The 21,288-nt window shown below is 41.8% G+C and overlaps 1 protein-coding gene across 5 annotated transcripts; it reads right to left on the reverse strand.

The window, feature by feature from the left end:
- Window positions 1–295: 295 nt before the first annotated feature.
- On the reverse strand, window positions 296–20,670 carry hnrpm (Heterogeneous nuclear ribonucleoprotein M). 5 transcript variants are annotated; one of them, XM_014215717.2, is made up of 16 exons: window positions 19,875–20,044; window positions 19,719–19,793; window positions 9,906–10,081; window positions 6,804–6,856; window positions 6,185–6,192; window positions 6,005–6,098; window positions 5,606–5,884; window positions 4,098–4,301; window positions 3,944–4,004; window positions 3,674–3,781; window positions 3,549–3,593; window positions 3,362–3,433; window positions 3,180–3,281; window positions 2,487–3,040; window positions 2,318–2,369; window positions 296–662 (listed from the first exon to the last, which is right to left on the reverse strand). In XM_014215717.2, exons 2-16 carry the CDS (start codon window positions 19,757–19,759, stop codon window positions 499–501), a joined length of 2,013 nt encoding a protein of 670 aa, XP_014071192.1. In that variant the 5' UTR covers window positions 19,760–19,793; window positions 19,875–20,044; the 3' UTR covers window positions 296–498.
- Between the last annotated feature and the right edge of the window lie 618 nt (window positions 20,671–21,288).

Raw genomic sequence — 21,288 nt, forward strand, 5'->3', positions numbered from 1 at the left:
GCACAAATAAGCGGCAGGTGACTGCACCGATTAGCTGGCACCTGTTTTTTCCTCCCTTACGTTACCCTGTCCGATGTCCCAAAATGTTTCGACTACTTTACTAATGCCACTGGCAAAGACCTCCATGGTGACGTGCTTGATTATCACCCAGTGGCAGGGTCTTGAAATAGATAAGTGTTTCATTTCATACATGCAGTACACATGTTGACTAGAATAGTAAAACAAACCTCTACTCCATTGGGATTCCACGCTACGATAGTACATTTGATTGGCAAGGAAGAGACGGAAAACAAAATTCCATTGATATTTATTATCAAAACACCTCAGAACAAAAGGCAATGAAGTGAAGCATTAAGTAAAATAAAGAAATACAATTTGGTCACTAAAAAAAAATGCACGGATGGGCAATAACTAAAATTACACATTTGCACTGTTACAGATGTCCAACAAACCAAGAAATATGCAAATATCAGGGTCAAAATGACAATCTGTGGACGATTATGCGTTTCTATCAATTCTGACGTCGATCTCTCTTCCATTCAGCCTATAGCCATTCATGGTGCGACAGGCTCTCTCGGCAGTCTCCGGGTTGTCGAAGCGAACCACGCCACAGCCCTTGGACTTGCCATTCTCTGTCTTGATGTCAGCATATTGGACCATACCTGCAGAAGAAAGCACATACGGGTTAAAATCATTTGGCTGAAGTTTCAATTGAATCTTGTTTTTCCAATTCTGTTAAATTACATTTATGATGATTACGTCAACATTGCAATAGACTTGACTCCCTAGAACTCAACCAGAGGGGAATGCGTCAGAAAATCTCTTGGTTGCAGATTTAACATACTAACTACAACAGCAAATGTTGCAAGAGCTGTAATATCTAGTTACCCTTAAAGTAACAATTCATTTTTTTTTTTAAATTGTTGGACCACAGCTTTTAGGGACTTCTGACTCGAGTTTAAATGACTAACACTAGGGACTACAGATGTTTAGTGACTTGACTATAGCACTGGTCTTTTGGGTGCAAGAAAGTCCTTACGTACAGTACCAGTCAAATTGACCAACTCATTCAAGGTCTTTTTAATTTTTTTACATTGTAGAATAGAAGACATCAAATCTATGAAAACACATGGAATCATGTAGTAACCCAAAAAGCATCAAACAAATCAAAATACATTTTAGATTATTCTTTGCACATGCCTGGCATTCTCTCAACCAGCATCACCTGGAATGCTTTTCCAACAGTCTTGAAGGAGTTCCCACATATGCTGAGCACTTGTTTGCTGCTTTTCCTTCACTCGGCGGTCCAACTTAAACTTGACCATTTTATCCCAGTCAGACTCAATCATGGACACTCTTACTGACAGTTGTGGCTGCTTTGAGTGATGTATGGTTGTCTCTACCTTCTTGCCCTTTGTGCCGTTGTCTGTGCCAATAATGTTTGTACCATGTTTTGTAATGCTACCATGTGCTGCTGCCACATGTTCCTACCGTGTTGTCGTCTTAGGTCTCTTTATGTAATGTTGTCCTATATTTTTAATCCCCCGTCCCCGCAGGAGGCCTTTTGGTAGGCCGTCATTCTAAATAAGATTTTGTGTGTGCAAAGCTTTCATCAAGGCACAGGGTGGCTACTTTGAAGAATCTCAAATATATTTTGATTTGCTTAACACTTTGTTACTACATGATTCCATGTGTTATTTAAATAGCTGATGTCTTCACTATTATTCTACAATGTAGAAAACAGTAAAAATAAAATAAAAACCCTTGAATTAGTAGGTCTGTCCAAACTTTTGACTAGTACTGTATGTGGAACTCCTTCAAGACTGTTGGAAAAGTATTCCAGGTGAAGCTGGTTGAGACAATGCCAAGAGTGTGCAAAGCTGTCATCAAGGCAAAGGGTGGCTACAAGCATTTAGGTTTAGGGTTGTAGTTCATGGTTTCTACATGATTCCATGCGTTAGTTGTCTTCACTATTATTGTACAATGTAGAAAATAGTAAAAAAGCCTCCTGAGTGGCACAGTATCGCAGTGCTAGCTGTGCCACTAGAGATTCTGGGTTCGAGTCCAGGATCTGTCGAAGCCGGCAGTGACCAGGAGACCCATGGGGAGGCGCATAATTGGTCGCCAGGTGTACGGTGTTTCCGCTGGCACATTGGTGCGGCTGGCTTCCGGGTTAAGTGAGCATTGTGTCAAGAACCAGTGTGGCTTGGTTGGGTTTCGGGGACGCACGGCTCTCAACCTTCGCCAGGAGTTGCAGTGATGAGACAAGTGGATACCACAAATTTAAGAGAAAAAAATGTTAAGATTATGTTCTTACCGCATGTATTGAAGGTATCCTTCAGCACCTTCCAGGTGAAGTCATAGGGCAGCTACAAGAGAAGAGTCAAATCGATCAGTTGAAGTTTACAATGGTGACTGTCAAATACTAGTTCAATATGCTTTAACCACAACAAAATCGGGACACTTATTTCTCTAGAGACACTTACATTCCGGACAAAGATCTGACAGCCCTTCCTGGCGTTGGCTCCGGCTCCTCCAAAGCCGTTTCCGCCAAAGCCCCCACGTTCCATCTCAGCAGGCCGGTCATACTGGCCTCCAACACCGGCAGCGCCCATGTGGTCCATGGCGGAGCCCATGCGGTCAAGCCCGGTGGTCGGGAAGCGGTCCATGCCAGCAGACCCCATGCGGTCAAAGTTGGTTCCCATCCTCTCCATGCCGGTGTTCATGCGGTCCGCCATGCCCATGGGGGAGGCGAAGTCCAGGCCGGTGGACATGCGGTCTAGACTGGATGGGCCTAGGCAGTCAAACCCAGCTGGGCCCAGGCGGTCCATGCTGGAGCTCATACGATCCAGGCCAGAACCAAGTCTGTCCATACTGGGACCCAGCCGGTCCAGCCCAGAGCCCATACGGTCAAAGCCAGAGCCCCCCAGCCTGTCCAGATCAGACACACGGTCCATCCTCTCCATCCCACCCAGACGGTCCATTCCACCACCCAGGCGATCCATGCCAGAGCTCATGCGGTCCATGCCCAGTGAGCTACCTGTAAGTCGAGGGAAAAAAGAAAACACAGAAAAGAAAAGACAATGACAGGTGAGGCAGAGTTTAGGTCCTGTGAGAAATCAGCTCCAGGCGTGTTTAACACATCAGCAAGAAATGTTGCAAATCCTTAAAGTACTAACCCATTCCTCTATCAAAGGACTCTCCAAAATTATTGCGAGACATGCCCATTTCATTTCGACCACACTCCCGGTCAAAAGCACCACCAATCCCATGGTCCATATCTGACAACACAAGAGATGAAACTATTAGAAGACCAGCCAAACGTGAATGTTCCACGTCAGAGTGAAATTAATTTCCTTACCATTCATACGTCCCATTCCTGATGGTCCAAAGCGCTCCATGTTGTTCATTCCTCCACCAAAGTTATCCATGCCTTGGGAAAAAAATCCGAACAAAATGTAATCTTTAACACTCAAATGTATTAGGAAAAAACGATGCAAACGATTTGATAAACTGTATTCATTCAATGCAGTACAAAACATACAAACCTCCCATTCTACCCATGCCACCACCGAAGCCCATGCCATCCATGCCTATAAACCAAACAATCAGTGAGTGACTGAAGTCAAATTAAAGTTCAATGTGAAGGAGGATCACAAAGACAGCCCCTTACCCCCAGGTCCCATGTTGCCCATTCCTCCACCACCACCTCTGTTCAGTGCGGTGGCGTCAATGGGTTGGCCACCAGGCCCCAGTCCCTGCCCAATGCCACTCAGGCCACCTGAGGGAAAAGCAATGGATGACTGAGAGAAACAAATACTACCAGCCCTTCTATTGAAGATCCTATGGAAGCTAGCCTTGAAGATACTCAACATTTTGGACAGATTAGTTTCTGTTTTTCATTGACTTTAGGGGGTGGGGGGTGGTGACACATTGTACATACGGGGTAGTGCTGGGGGTCTCTCCGGTGGTGCAAAGTCTCCTTTTGGCAAGGACTTCTCATCCTGAAATATCCAACACAAGCATTGCTTAAAATGTGTACAGTTTGTACACTTACTAAAATGAACAAATGTTAGTCTCTAGAATATGTTGCTTACCAGCTTGACATGCATGACCCGATTGAACAGTAGTTGACCGTTGAACATGCTGACGGCTTGGACAGCTTCAATAGGCATGTCAAAGGTGACAGTGCCCATGCCCCTGCTATTCCCATCCTTGTCCTCCAAGATGTCAGTACGCACCACCACTCCTGCCATGCCAAACACCTCCTTCAGCTTCTTCCAGCCAACCTTGTAGTCCAGCTGGAAACAACATTGCATTGACAATAGGGATGCACGATATATCGGTGAGCATATCGGAATCCACCGATATTAGCTAAAAATGCCAACATCGGCCCGATGTCTAGTTTAACGCCGATGTGCAAAACCGATGTCAAAGCTGACGTGCATACCTCTAACGTAGGTAGATTATGTAATGGCGCCAAGAAAAATACAGCGCTACGCAGAAACATACTAAGCGTACACTTCCAACAACTAAACAAGTTCAAGTCGAGCAGTCATTTGAAAGAGTAAGAACATTTCTGCGAGACAGCTCAAAGGCGAAATCAATTAACGGCAAGATAATGGAATTCATTGCCCTTGACAATCAACCGTTCTGTCGTAGATGTTGGCTTTCGCCGACTGGTCGAACACCTCGAGCCCCGGCTGTACCAAGTAGGTGCTATTTTTCAGATGCTTCCCTACCGGAGTTACACAGTATTATTGAAACGCACATCCCTGAGCTACTTGCTATGGGCGTCACTGCTATTAGCTTCACGACTGACATTTGGACCAGCGATGTCAGCCCCATGAGCATGCAGAGTTTGACAGCACAGTGGGTTGACAAGGACTTCGTACTGAGGGAATCCGTATTGCATGCTCAAGAATGTGCTGGTTCTCATTCCACTGCTGCCATTTCAATGGCATTTGAGAACATGAACACACTCCTAGCTCCAGTCGAACAACTGACTGGAGAAATAAGCTCATCAACTGTGTCTTCAGCAGACGTGATACCCTCTGTCATGGCATTGAAACGCCTGCTCAACAAAAATGCCAACAGACCGTCGGGTTAACTTGGAAAAGTACTCTACTATAGGCTGTGAACAAGCGAGTCGGGAGCATTCTCTGAGACAGTGCGCACCAGAGGAAGAGAGGCCACGGACAGACAGCTGAAACTTCGCTGCTTGACATGCATGATGAAGTCCTGGTTGAGACTGAACAAATGAACAATGAAACAGCACAACGAGTGAAAGAAATAGGTTTTGATTATGTTTTACTGGTAATGGGGACATGCGTAAATGCCAACTAATTAACTTTTTGGCAGTGCGTGTGTGTTTGAATTATTTAACTTTACTAGAATGCTTAAAAGGCAGCAAAAATTTTAAATATCAGTATCTTTTTTTGGCAAGGAAAATATAGGATATCGGTATCGGCCAAAAATGTCATATCGGTGCATCCCTAATTGACAAGGTTAAAATACTTGCAATAACATATACTGCAATATAACTTCAACTGATATTTTTTTTAACTATGTATATTGGCATACTGGACTACAATCCGCAACTTACGTTAGCTACGAAGACCGTGCTTCCGATCTTGCCAGCCTGCAGCCCGTGGATGATCTCATTGGGGATGTTAGAGTTGTTCATGAGGCTGGGGGGGATGTTGACCATGGGTGGGCCGCCCGGTCCTGGGCCCATGCAGTCCATGTTCATCCGCTCCATATTCATGCGATCCATCCCCATCCCCATGTTCATTCCACCATGGCCGCCTGGGGGGCCACCACCACCTCCACCACCACCCTGGGCCCTGTGTAAATCCCTCTGGGCAATCACACCATCTGGGTCCTGGGGAAATAGGATTAGAGAAACATTGGCAACATTACCAAACAGGAAATACAAGCCTATTGATAGATTAGTTTTATTTCTGGTGTGACGTGTCAGTAGCTTAAAAACAATATTGCTTACCTCTTTAACCTTCAGGGGCCGACCATTCAGGTTGTGCTTGTTGACCTTCTCCACAGCCTTCTTCATCAGCTCCTCAGTCCTGAACTCAACAATCCTGTTGAGACAAACCATGATGAATATCAGAAACTTAAAACTTTGAGGCATCTATTAGAATAAAGACTGAATGAAGAAAATACTTACGCACAACCCTTTGTTGATTGAAGACCGCACAACAGCATCATTGAAGTAGAAAAACAACATTTGAGTTAGTAATCAGTCGTGGCAATGTAGAGAACAATGACTTCATGCATATTCAATAACAATGTTAAACACATTCTACTCACTTGTATGGCCTTAGCCTAGAACAGTCAGCTACTCTTTCAAAATGAGCTGACAGCTTAAAAGCTGGTCACCAGACAATATAACAAAATGCAGAAGTCTGGTGAATCTAAACCCTTAAAACATTGTCCACATCAAAAGCAGAAGTCCCACAGACAAAATGGACTCTTGAAGGAAATATCTGTACCACAAAAACAATTCAATGGACTCAAATCTATTGCATGTTACAACCTCTTGGGGGCTGGGCCCCACTTTAGTCCCAGATGAACAAATCTGCAGCAAAATGGACTTTCCAAACTACTGGAACCTGAATTCCCAATACGCCGCCAACCCATGAGATGACGTCATTCAGCGCCAGACTGCAACATGTTCTGTTCAGAGTCACCCACTTGACACGCTTTCATCAAAACTCCATGTCTGAAAATCCCCACAGTTAAAGGAAACTCAAGCTGACAAACACAGGTTTGTCTATTGCACTTACCCTTGATTTGCCTTCTCCATCCATTAAGTGTTCCACGTACGTTACCTCACCCACTACAAATCAGATTCCAGACGACACACACCAAGGGAGAGAAGCCGAGAGAACAATGGGGGTTTAGAGCAGACACACAAGCGGTTGGTGACCGTGAGCTCGGCCTGCTACTCCAGAGCCTCCCCCGAAGCACCTCAATAGCACAATTCTGGTACAGATCTACAAAAAGCTCTTAATGGATCTTAAAATGGCTTCTTAGCCTGTCCTTGCCGAGTCCCGAAACACAAAGACCAATAGAATGAAAAGAACAATAGTCAAATAGCTACCAGCCCTGTTATCGGATGGATTGTCATCATGGACGAACCCTTTTCTAAATATAAACTTGACAGAATGAAAGTTTGCGAAGCCTTTTGAAACCACGAGTCCACCCTTCCAAAATCCATGTTCCTTGTTAAATGTATTTAGAACCACTGACTGATACAACGGTTCTACCGCACCTTTGAATGAATACACACAAAAAAAACAAAAAATTGTACCAACTCAGCTATCTCCAATGTCTGAAGAACATGGAATGACATTTTTGGAAAGTTGTACATACATTGGACCTGGAGGCACAAGTGGCCAACTTTGTAACTAACAGAGGGACAACCATTGCTAATTCGAGCAAATGAGTCAGCACCATAAATGGACATGAACCAATCCTCAGCTGAAACAAGAACAGGCGTAAGAAGATGCTTCATTTTGTAGACCTGTACCCCAAGAAATCGCAAACACACATCCGTGATCGGTACAACATGGAGATCTGCGGAAACAACAAACCTAAAAAAGAGAATGCAATTTAACGCCACATTCAATTATATCCAAACACTAAATTCTGTTTCTGAAAAGCATTGGTAACCTCAGAACACCTATGCTTTATTGTGATTAAAAGCAGGTACTATTTACTACATTCGTTCTAACATCTATAGCTTTGCCAAAAACATGTAAACGTCTGTTTAAACTGTTAGATAAACAGTACACCGTTGCTTTTGTTGCAGGATTCAAATTGAAGTTGAGGACAACTGATCCATGCTGCAAATTAAGATTACAGAACCATTTATCAAACATTATAAAATTCTTACATTTGACAATCTCCAAGAAAAGGATCACGCAGAACATAAGCAGCAAGAACCGCTTTAACAATTGTAGCGTAAGCACCTGAGAGCAATTCATTATGTCTCAAGGTAATAAGTACGTTTATCTATTTTTCTGCATTTGTGAGAAACGCAATTTGCTATATACCATTCAAGACCCAACACAGGAATTGATTGCCCATATACTATAAGCTCTGTACTTCATTTGAATTAGAGCCCCCTTTAGTTGGTAGATTCCCACTGTTCAATCAAGTACTCCAAAGTTGAGCACAAATTTATAATGCTATTCGCAGCACTATAAAAATGACTAGCCAAAGGCAGAAATCACAGAACTGTTCTGAAATCTGAAACACCCCGGAGAGTTAGCAGAACACAGGCCAATCCATGGAAAAAGCCACTCCCCTTTGAAGTTTTGCCGCATAGTCCGCATACCAAGAACCTCATCGCTAATAATTGCAACTTGGGTCCTTTACAGGCCAGAGGCCTTCCAGTCAACATGGTGAAGTGGTTCAACACAAATGACCAGTTATGGGAGGCTTCATAAGCCTTGCTGGTCTTCATATCTACAGCGGATCCAACACGACTCTTAACTTCTTATGGATGGTGGCAGTATTGAGTCGCTTGGATGACTGACGTGCCCAGAGTAAACTGCCTCCTACTCACTCCCAGAAACTAAGATATGCATATTATTAGTAGATTTGGATAGAAAACTCTGAAGTTTCTAAAACAGTTTGAATGATGTCTGTGAGTATAACAGAACTCATATGGCAGGCAAAAACCTGAGAAAAAGTCCAACCAGGAAGTGATTTGTAGTTCTATCTAATCCCTGTTCAAACTAGTGTCTGTGGGGTCATTTTGCACTTCCTAAGGCTTCCATTGGCTGTCAACAGCCTTTAGAAACTTGTTTCATGCGTCTCCTGTTACTGGGCAGAGAATAGGAGCTCAGTCTATCAGTGGACTGCCTGGAACCAGTGAGTTGTTTACTGCGCAGGCACGTTTGGCGCGCCGCTCATTCTTTTTCTTCTGTAATGAATACGCTATTGTCCGGTTGGAATATTATCGACGGTTTAGGTTAAAAAGACCCTAAGGATTGATTGTAAACATCGTTTGACATGTTTCTACGAACGGTAATGGAACGATTTGACTTTGTCTCTTATTTTACGCTCACGTGTTATGCCTTTGGATAGTTATCTGTACGCACGAACAAAACGGGAGGTATTTGGACATAAATATGGAGTATTTCGAACAAAAATTACATATCTTGTGGAAGTAGGAGTCCTGGTAGTGCAATCCGACCAAGATCAGCTAAGGTAAGGGAATATTTATAATACTAATTCTGAGTTTAGTTGACTCCAGAACTTTGCTGGTATCTGTATAGCTTGCTTTGATGGTTGAGCTCTGTACTCAGAATATTGACAAAATGTGCTTTCGCCGAAAATCTATTTTAAAATCTGACACATACCAACGTTTATGATGAGTATTTTTGTAAATTGATGTGCTCATTCACCGGACGTTTTGGTGGGAATACATTTTCTGAACATCACGCGCCTATGTAAAATGGGGTTTATGGATATACATATGAACTTTATCGAACAAAACATACATATATTTTGTAACATTGAGTCCTGGGAGTGTCATCTGAAGAAGATCAAAGGTTAATAATTAATTTTAGCTGACTTGTTTTTGTGATGCCTCTGCTTGCATGGAAAATGGCTGTGTGGTTTTTCTTGTTTAGGTGCTGTCCTAACACAATCTAATGTTTTGCTTTTGCCATAAAGCCTTTTTGAAATCGGACACTGTGGTTAGATTGAGAATCTTATCTTTAAAATGGTGTATAATACTTGTAGGAGAAATTTTGTTCGAGAAATTTTAATTATGAGATTTTTGTTGTTTTGAATTTGCCGCCGTGCACTTTCACTGGCTGTCGTCATATCGATCCCGCTAACGGGATTCAAGCCATAAGAAGTTAACACCTTACCTTTTTCTTTCATTAGATCTTTGAGTGCCTGCCATTTCACATCGTATGGGATGTTGCTGACAAACACACGGTATCTCTTTGATGGGTTTCCATAGGGCTCAAAGCGACCACCTCCACGCTTCTGGGGCCTCTCTTTCCTGGTATTGGGTTCATGCTTGGCCTTGCCGTTCATTTCCCTTTGTAAAGAAAAAAACACAGCTAGATAGTTAACTAATACATACATACGAATAGATGAACTCATTAAGACTTTAGTTAGCTGGCTAGCTAAATTAGCTGCAACAAAATCAGACCGCTTTGCTAGCTGCCCGACCGATAAGCCTAGCTACCTGGAGTGGAGCCTGATATCGCACTCACAATCATGGTAGGGAGGTCGAATTAATGGGCTGCTGCACAGTCATTATGGGGAGCTCTTTCTAGAGCGTCCGGTTAAATTGTGCATAACAGCATTTTTTACATTTCTAAATTGCTAAACTTATGATAAAATTATTAATGAAATCTGAGTTTGCTTCATTACTATCAGACCAAATTAAGACAATTTTACCATATCTAATTAATGTATATTACGCTACTTTCCATGATGCGGACAGTATGCGTTAGTACACTGCTCAAAAAAATAAAGGGAACACTAAAATAACACATCCTAGATCTGAATGAATGAATCTTATTAAGTACTTTTTTCTTTACATAGTTGAATGTGCTGACAACAAAAATCACACAAAAATAATCAATGGAAATCCAATTTATCAACCCATGGAGGTCTGGATTTGGAGTCACACTCAAAATTAAAGTGGAAAACCACACGACAGGCTGATCCAACTTTGATGTAATGTCCTTAAAACAAGTCAAAATGAGGCTCAGTAGTGTGTGTGGCTTCCACGTGGCTGTATGACCTCCCTACAACGCCTGGGCATGCTCCTGATGAGGTGGCAGATGGTCTCCTGAGGGATCTCCTCCTAGACCTGGACTAAAGCATCCGTCAACTCCTGGACAGTCTGTGGTGCAACGTGGCGTTGGTGGATGGAGTGAGACATGATGTCCCAGATGTGCTCAATTGGATTCAGGTCCGAGGAACGGGCGGGCCAGTCCATAGCATCAATGCCTTCCTCTTGCAGGAACTGCTGACACACTCCAGCCACATGAGGTCTACGCTCGTCTGCATGTATTAGCTCTAGAATTGCCACAGTTATCCAAGTAACGTTGGAGCGATCAAAGGAACCATAACTGATTTAATGAGCCATTCGCAGTTTCACTGTACCGGCCGTGTGTACTTAGACTTGCATGGCTTAATCTTTGAGACAAGCATATGCTAGCATTGTCTTGCATTAGGAGGAACCAACCGCACCAGCATATGGTCTCACAAGGGGTCTGAGGATCTCATCTCAGTACCTTATGGCAGTCAGGCTACCTCTGGCCGAGCACATTGAGGGCTGTGCGGCCCCCCGAAGAAATGCCACCCCACACCATGACTGACCCACCACCAAACCGGTCATGCTGGAGGATGTTGCAGGCAGCAGAACGTTCTCCACGGCGTCTCCAGACTGTCACGTCTGTCACATGTGCTCAGTGTGAACCTGCTTTCATCTGTGAAGAGCACAGGGCGCCAGTGGCGAATTTGCCAATCTTGGTGTTCTCTGGCAAATGCCAAATGTCCTGCACGGTGTTGGGCTGTAAGCACAACCCCCACCTGTGGACGTCGGGCCCTCATACCACCCTCATGGAGTCTGTTTCTGACCGTTTGAGCAGACACATGCACATTTGTGGCCTGCTGGAGGTCATTTTGCAGGGCTCTGGCAGTGCTCCTCCTGCTCCTCCTTGCACAAAGGCGGAGGTAGCGGTCCTGCTGCTGGGTTGTTGCCCTCCTACGGCCTCCTCCACGTCTCCTGATGTACTGGCCTGTCTCCTGGTAGCCCCTCCATGCTCTGGACACTACGCTGACAGACACAGCAAACCTTCTTGCCACAGCTCGCATTGATGTGCCATCCTGGATGAGCTGCACTACCTGAGCCACTTGTGTGGGTTGTAGACTCCGTCTCATGCTACCACTAGAGTGAAAGCACCGCCAGCATTCAAAAGTGACCAAAACATCAGCCAGGAAGCATAGGAACTGAGAAGTGGTCTGTGGTCACCACCTGCAGAACCACTCCTTTATTGGGGGTGTCTTGCTAATTGCCTATAATTTCCACCTGTTGTCTATTCCATTTGCACAACAGCATGTGAAATTTATTGTCAATCAGTGTTGCTTCCTAAGTGGACAGTTTGATTTCACAGAAGTGTGATTGACTTGGAGTTACATTGTGTTGTTTAAGTGTTCCCTGTATTTTTTTGAGCAGTGTACATTACACAAGCTGATGTTTAGACCACATCGAAATGGGGGGAATTACACATCCTTTTTACCTCAGATTGTGTTTACTATAAACTTTTATACTAACATCACCAATGACAAGATCAATTGCTTAAAAACAGATCATTATCTTCCCCCCCACATACGCACACACTGGGGGTCGCAATACTTAGAACGCTATCATTTCCCCCCTTCAAATGGCACGGATAATTCAGGGCAGTATCCAGATTGTCATACCAACCATGTGCCATCACGGGATATTTGGTAACACTGAGCTTCTAATACCAAAGATTACCAATGCTAACAAGTATATGTAAAAGCAATCTTTATCGCATTTACTTCAAATGCAGCTACAAAGACTCAAATGTATATAAAAAAAATAAAACACCCTCTGGCTATTTCCAAATACCCCGGTTTGCAGTATAAACGGTATACCGCCCAAGCCTCTAAAAGTCGCTGGCCAAACACCAATACACTGATTCGACAGTCAAACTATCACTTAAATAGCAGCTAACCATTGTCACTGTTGATATCCTATGGCGGGTCATGATTCGTTGAAGTTAACAGTTTGTTCCCTGTTCCGTGATGGCAGCCTCCCAAAACCATCATTCCAAAATATAGATAAGACAAGTTCTCATTTAACTAACCATGTATATGTTATTCCAAGTTTCCTTGTGGCCTTTGAATTAGGACTCTACGATATGGCCTAAAAAGCATATTGATTTTGTTGAACTTATGGGCGATTCATGATATACTTAAAATTAATATATGACCAACTAATAATTTAAAGTGCAATATGCAGAAAATCACACCGCCATTTACCGCTTTCTAAAATTCAAATAGTTTGTCTAATTTCAGTTTGACAAAACTAGTGTAGAGAATCATTGTACCATCGAAACCGCTGTGAAATATATTCTCAATAACCAAAAATGTATTTTTGGCTGGTGAACAAACCCAAAAGATGCAAAAACAAATGTAACGGGAAGCATAGAAATAGCCCACAAAGAACAGATCTACTTGTAGAGGCATTATAGAGAATGAACACAGGTCTCAAACAATCTCTCAAGCACAAGCCCACGTGCTTGGGATTAGCCAGCTAATCTTCATATTTCAAGTTTAGCCAACTTCGATCTGCTAGCTAACAAGGTACAAGAGTTGAATTGTTATGTACACACCCTTGTCTGTCTCCAACTGTTTGAACAGCATGCTAGTCTGTCCACTTTGTTCAGACGTTGAAATCAAGTGGCAAAGTTTATTTCTCAGAATGAGAACGAGTTGCCAATTCCTTATATAAATTGTGTTTTATGCTTATTGCACATTTATAAAACAGACCAGACAGCTAGTAAGTCTTTGGTTAAAATGCAGCTAGAGGTACTGCAAAACCGCACGTGGCAAACTGGGCATTAATATTCCAGAATCAATGTTCATTGATACTCCTGCTTTAGTAGTGTCTGCTCTGAACAATTTGAGGAGTTTAGACATAAAAAAAAGGTATCGTTAGAAAGGTTAACTACTCCGCTATTACAGTAAAATAAAGTCTAAATGTATTTCGGTGTCCATATGATTTTGTGTTGTAGATATGTGGTAGTCGAGTAGTGGCCCGAGGGACACGCTTAATGTGTTGTGAAATGTATTGTAATGTTCAAAATTGTATTTAACTGCCCAAATTTTGCTGGACCCCAGGAAAAGTAGCTGCTGCCTTGATAATAAATTCAAATTACTGATCGTTGGACCAAACCTCAAATGCAAGTTTAAACCTCTTGTCAGAGATGAAGTGATCTCGCATCTTTGTTGTGACTGGCAGGGGCTTGGTCTGTGTGAGTAAATGGAAAGGTGCACATGGCACAGAATGGAGACAAGACAAAAAGATATGAGAACAAGGGGACATAAAAGCTAATTCTTGTGATAGGCATTGGGAATATCGCACCAAAACATGAATGTAAATTAATTTGATATAACCCAGTTCTACTTTGAATAGGCTGCACAGAGATGCAAGAGATTTAACTTCACTGAGTTTGCACTATATAGATAAAAGTTTGATCAAATCAACATTATAAATCAGCCCCTTTTCAATGCAACAAACCAAAACAAATCTAACTTTGCAATATTGAGTCTGACTTTGTTGTAGGCAGAGCGCAAAGGAGTAGAATTCTATCGGCGGGGATCTCTTTCAATTACCCACAAGTGAATGCGCTTTTCAGATCAGAGCCTCGCGTGTGCACATTGGTTGCTATTCTTTGCGAGTTATAACCCAGTTATAGATAAGTATAGATCAGCAATGGGTAGTTACTGCTTCCTAGAAGAGCACCAAACATGTAGGCTACATTTCTTTGAAAATTCTTGGTAAAAAGCTTGTCTTAATTTAACCTGTTGGGGCTAGGGGGCAGTATTTGCACGGCCGGATAAAAAAACGTACCCTTTTTAATCTGGTTACTACTCCTGCCCAGTAACTAGAATATGCATATAATTATTGGCTTTGGATAGAAAACACCCTGAGTATAACAGAACTCATTTGGCAGGCCAAAACCTGAAAAATACCTTACAGGAAGTGGCCTGTCTGACCATTTCTTGCCCTCCTTGATCATCTCTAACAAATACAGGGGGATCTCTGGCATGACGTGACACTTCCTACGGCTCCCATGGGCTCTCAGAAGGCGGGAAAAAGCTGAACGATGTAATTCCATCCCCAGGCTGAAACACATTAGCGCGTTTGGCAAGTGCTCTATCAGAGGGCCATTAGACTGAGGCTCGTGCATGAGGGGATAGCATGCTTTTACTTTCACTCTTTTTGTAATAAAAACGATTTCCCGGTCGGAATATTATCGCTTTTTTACGAGAAAAATTGCATAAAAATTGATTTTAAACAGCGGTTGACATGCTTCGAAGTACGGTAATGGAATATTTAGAAAAATGTTGTCACGAAATGCGCCATGCTCGTCACCCTTATTTACCCTTTCGGATAGTGTCTTGAACGCACGAACAAAACGCCGCTATTTGGATATAACAACGGATTATTTGGGACCAAACCAACATGTGTTATTGAAGTAGAAGTCCTGGGAGTGCATTCTGACGAAGAACAGCCAAGGTAATAACATTTTCTTATAGTAAATCTGACTTTGGTGAATGCTAAACTTGCTGGGTGTCTAAATAGCAAGCCCTGTGATGCCGGGCTATCTACTGAGAATATTGCAAAATGTGCTTTCACCGAAAAGCTATTTTAAAATCGGACATAGCGAGTGCATAGAGGAGTTCTGTATCTATAATTTTTAAAATAATTATGTTTTTTGTGAACGTTTATCGTGAGTAATTTAGTAAATTCGCCGGCAGTGTTCGTGGGAATGCTAGTCACATGCAATGTAAAAAGCTGGTTTTTGATATAAATATGAACTTGATTGAACAAAACATGCATGTATTGTATAACATAATGTCCTAGGGTTGTCATCTGATGAAGATCAAAGGTTAGTGCTGCATTTAGCTGTGGTTTGGGTTTATGTGACATATGCTAGCTTGAAAAATGGGTGTCTGATTATTTCTGGCTGGGTACTCTGCTGACATAATCTAATGTTTTGCTTTCGTTGTAAAGCCTTTTTGAAATCGGACAGTGTGGTTAGATTAACGAGTCTTGTCTTTAAAATGGTGTAAAATAGTCATATGTTTGAAAAATTGAAGTTTTTGCATTTGAGGTATTCGAATATCGCGCCACGGGATTACACTGGCTGTTGAGTAGGTGGGTAGCCCATAGAGGTTAAGGGGCAGTGTTGTATTTTGAGAGGCTTGAATATGCAAATAAGCCAATAGCCAGAGGGGTAGCCTATATTGTCTAATTATCTGCATGGTAATTACTTTGTGGTTTCTTGCGTCATACAATGCAATTTACAGTCAAGTAAAATTATTTAATGGCAAGCCCTTCATAATGTAAAAAAAGAGAAATTAGTCTCATGCAATGTAGGCCTGCATTGAACACCACATACAGGCTACTGCAGGCTCTCTCAGAAATCCAAAACGATTTCCAAGTGGAAATCCATTGGTTTTGTTGGTAGACCTACATTATGCTCAAATAGCCACAATGGCCTATTGGCTACAACTGTACTGGTACAGCCTCAGTGCTCACAGTAAACGTGCACCGGAAGTTGCATAAAGTTCTCACAACGTTCTAGTTTCTGCTCACAAGACCTAAAATATGTCCTCAGTGCCCCAGAAAATTAGAGGAAACATTGATGACGTGTTGCTTTTCTCTTTGTTTTGGTGACCCTGTATCAAAACGCAACATTCCAAAATGTAGCTGACTGTCCTCTAACCAGTGATGTAAAAGTCTCCAGTTCCCATGTATTTTTCGAATCTCCCGATCAATGAGAGAAGACTTGAAATAGACAAGATGGCGGAGTACACATTGTTGGATTACTTAAATGACCAATTTTTTTTTTAAATAAACGCAGCATTTTATGAGACCCGTCTCCACGAATTGATGAAGATATTTTCAACTAACCTGGTATGGATGATACTCTCTGGTGACATTTTGTATAGCCACACCTATAACTACCAGTATAATGGTCCAAATATTTTTGATTTAAATCACATCTGGTGTAACAATCTGTAGCTATTGATTGATGAGTCGGTCTGATGGTGAACAAGAGTTGAAACGTCCACTTACCAAAAAAATGGCTAGCTACCCTTTGTATTGATGTCTAGAAATGTAGCTGTAATTTATTAGCTAGCTAAATGCAAACTCTTCACTCGTGTTGTATTGGTTATTCTTAGACCAACTTCAAGAGCCTGTCAGAGTTTTTCTGGCCTGGTCTAACCAGTTGCTCTAGCTAGCTAAGGAGTCACGACTTGGCTACAACTCCCATACAAGCTGGCTAACTAAAGGCACTGACAGACAGCACGCGGCGGACGGGGTGGCTCAATCATTTTCAATGAAGCCTAGGCGGAGGGCAAAATTCTATCCAGGTGAAGCAGTCGGCGGTGCTCGTGGAAGCTGCTCAGCAGAGGCGGAGAAAATTGGATTCTGCTCAATTTTTTTCCCAAGCGATGCAGTTGTTGTTGACCAATCACAGTAGAAAACAGTCTGCGTGGTTAAACAGTGTTTATGTCCACTCTAGCTAGCAATTTTTTTTATTAATCATTTCTGATGAATGTAAATTCATTTTAATGCATGCTTATGGTGTCAAAGCGCACATTTTTTCAAACGTCAATATTTATTTAGCTGCTATGGTCACTGTTGGCTGTCAGCTAGTGCCTTCAAAACACAAGGATGCTTTGACTAGAGGGGCAAGTAGCGTACTCGGCGGGGAACTCTGCAATATTCTGCTGGCTGTCTGAAAAGAGCTTAGTTTCCCTTTCGCCCTAGCCAATTAAACTCAACTCCAAGATTTACAATGGAGTGGAGCAGGGAGTAGTGTGGGTGTACTGAAGCACCGATGTCACAAAATGTAGTTAACAAAAACTACTGATTTTAGCACCCAAAGAATAGCCCGAAATTACACATTGTAGTTGAGGGCTTTTCTTTGGGTGCTAATCAGAAGACTGCTAAAACCTTCCATTGTATGTGATGTCGAAGCTACAGTCCACCCACACTAGTCACTGCTCAGCTCCATCGTAAATTGTGGCGAGGTTTAGTCTGCTACTTTCACCCCTTTTCCAGATATGCAATATATTCCATAGATGGGTTAGCTGACAAAAACGATGTGCATGGAGCAGAAGTCTGCGTGTTCTGATTCTGAATGGCCAGATCACTGCAAGAACAAGATGAAACAAGCTAGTTTCTTGTCATTGATACCATGTCTTATTTTGAGGTGACTGATTTCATGTCAATAACAATGTATTTGAGAGAAGTGCTGAATGTGCAAATATATATTATTTGTAAATATTGAAGACGAAATATAGCTTACATGTTGTCAACAACCTAAACCAACCCTGTCTGTTTTTCCCCATAGTTGCGTACGGCTCAGTTATTGCTAAACAATCCCATCTCGTGTTTGAATAACTAGCTAGTTGGCTATTACGCAAGTCCAAATACACTGAACAAAAATATAAAAAAACGCAACATACATACTGAGTTACACTTAATAAGGAAATCAGTCAATTGAAATAAATGAATTAGGCCCTAATCTATGGATTTCATATAACTGAATACAGATATGCATATGTTGATCACAGATACCCTCAAAAGAATGGTAGGAGCGTGATCAGAAAACCAGTCAGTATCTGGTGTGACCACCATTTACCTCAGAGTGACACATCTTCAGTTGATCAGGCTGTTGATTGTGGCCTGTGGAATGTTGTCCCCCTCTTCAATGGCTGTGCAAACTTGCTGGATATTGGCGGTAACTGGAACTCGTCATGGTATCTCTGTGCATTCAAATTGCCATCGATAAAATGCAGTTGTTTGTGTTGTCCGTAACTTATGCCTGCCCATCACAACTTTGAGATTAGCAAACTGCTCTCCCACACAACACCATACACGCTATGCTGTCTGCCATCTGCCCAGTACAGTTGATACCGGGATTCATCTGTGAAGAGCACATTTCTCCTGCAAGGCCGAACTGCAGTCAGGTCAAGACCCTGGTTAGGGCGACAAGCATGCAGATGAGCTTCCTTGAGAAGTTCTGACAGTTTGTACAGAAATTCTTCAGTTTTGCAAACCCACTGTTTCATCAGCTGTCAGGGTGGCTGGTCTCAGAAGGTGGCTGGTCTCAGAAGCAGGTGAAGAAGCCGGATGTGAAAGTCCTGGGCTGGCGTAGTTACACGTGGTCTGCGTTTGTGAGGCCGGTTGGACATACAGCCAAATTCTCTAAAATGACTTGAGGCGGCTTATGGTAGAGAATGTAATATTAAATGATCTGGCAACAGCTCTGGTGGACAATTGGCAGTAAGCATCTGTGGCATTGTGTTGTGACAAAACTGCACATTTAAGAAAGGCCTTTTATTGTCCCCAGCACAAGGTGCTGTTTAATCAGCTTCTTGATATGCTACACCTGTCAGGTGGATGGATTATCTTGGCAAATGAGAAGTGCTCACTAACAGGGTTACATTTGTGCACAAAATTGAAAAATAAGCTTTCTGGGATCTTTTATTTCAGCTCATGAAACGTTAATAAACCCCCCCCCAAAAAATTAAAATCAGTGTAGCAAGTGATGCGTACTTCACAAAAAAAAAAATAGGGGGGCGAGGACAAGTTGGTCAGTTAGCTAACGTTAGTTAATTTGTGTGTGGGGGGGCTAACTAGTTGCTGTAGCTAATTTGCAAATCTCATGCCAGTGCAAGGACGCACGCACATTTGTGGCTAACGTTAGCAGAATCAATTGATTAGCTAGTTAGTGGTGATTAGCCAGTTAGATAACCATTAAGCTAACTGCTACTAGGTAGTTGAAGACAATGTACACGTAGCCAAACCTTAGCGATCAGGAAGGTAAGTTAACTAGTTTAGTTAGCCAACTAGCTAACAAAAGAATAAATTAATGAAACGTTACCCCTGGCCTGGTTTCTCCGTAGCAGCGGCCTCGGTCGACATCTTAGCAGCTTATCCTGTTTCCGCTGTTTTGTTGCTGAATGAATTTGCGGTCAGTAGAGAACCTCAACAAAGTTATTAAAATATTGCTTAAGTTCGGCAGTGGACCTTCACTTACGCAGTATTGAATAAATATCGTGTTTAATGTATGACTTTGGAGAGGCTGGCCGGCTGCACGCTAGTGAAATGGCGGATGAAGTCTTCTTTGGGTTTTATGGCTAACTGCACTCAAAAGGTATATTGTTGTCGCCACCAACTGGCCGGAGAAATGCATCCGTTTGGGAGAGGCTATAGACGGATTAGCTGAGAACTTCATGAAAACGATGCCCACGCAAATGACAACAATGAGAAAAACACATCTTTCAAAAATACATATAAAAAAAATACATAAATAAAATAAAAAACAAATAAAAACAGGGTCAGTTCCGGGACTACAGAATCATGGGAGATTGAGTTGCACAGTCCCGTCACTGACCGCGCGCCACTTTTAAGTCATAATATGAGTCTGAAATAAATACATCGCTAAAAAGTATTTCCATGTGCTTACACAACTTGTATTATTGTCTTTTTACATAAATTATAAAAGCTATTAGATTTTTAAACAGCTAGCTAAAAGGCCAGCTAACGCTAACCTTAGCATACAACACTGTTTGCCAGAGCGAATAAAGATCACTTCCTGTCTACAAGATAAAGCAATACACGTAACTGATTAAAATAAAATTGTTTAGAATTATGCGGGAAGAAATACAGAAAATATTAGATTATTGATTATCGGAAAATGTACCTCGCTTTTCACGGTCAAATAGCTAGCTACGTCCAAATAAGCAGTTGTGTTTATTTATACTACAGCACAAACTCCGAGTGGATGGAGTTATGGGGTTAAGAAGGCGTGGCATTGATCGAGTTCGATGTTCCATGAATAAGCATGGTTGCACCGAGGTAAAGATGGTTTTGTATTCACACATTCGGACATTCAACAGACAATCAGACATTCGCCAAATGCCATTTAAATTTTTTGAAATCAATAACTAATTCACCGTTTGTCACAGAATCATCAAACTATGTATGATTTATTCTATAAATGTCTAGCATACTTTTACAACCTTTGTTTCGAGGAAAAATTCTAGTTTTAATTTAATAGAAATACATAAAATCTATAACATTTAATTTAAAGCGGTAAAAATCAATAACTAATTCATCGTTTGTCACAGAAACATCAAACTATATATGATTTATTCTATAAATGTATGGCATACATTTACAACCTTTGTTTTGAGGAAAAATTACAGTTTTGATTTTATAGAAACACATTCGACATTCAACAGACATTCGCCAAAAGCCATTAAAAAATGTAAAAATCAATAACTAATTCAGCCGTTTGTCACAGAATCATCAAGCTAGATATAATTTATTCTATAAATGTCTAGCATACTTTTACAACCTTTGTTTTGAGTAGAAATTCCAGTTTTGACTTGATATAAATACATAACATCTATAAAATGCCATTTAAAGCTATATAAATCAATAACGTT

Source organism: Salmo salar, chromosome ssa10 (genome assembly GCF_905237065.1).
Source record: "Salmo salar chromosome ssa10, Ssal_v3.1, whole genome shotgun sequence".
Taxonomy (NCBI): domain Eukaryota; kingdom Metazoa; phylum Chordata; class Actinopteri; order Salmoniformes; family Salmonidae; genus Salmo; species Salmo salar.

Bases quoted from the DNA above. Each gene is read 5' to 3' on its own strand.
- hnrpm (XM_014215717.2), bottom strand. From the start codon at position 19,759: ATGTCGACCGAGGCCGCTGCTACGGAGAAACCAGGCCAGGG. The intron at 4,005-4,097 runs GTAAGCAACATA...TGGATATTTCAG, and splicing joins GGGTCATGCATGTCAAGCTG to GATGAGAAGTCCTTGCCAAA. The intron at 3,434-3,548 runs GTTTGTATGTTT...TTTTTTCCCAAG, and splicing joins TGGCATGGGTAGAATGGGAG to GCATGGATAACTTTGGTGGA.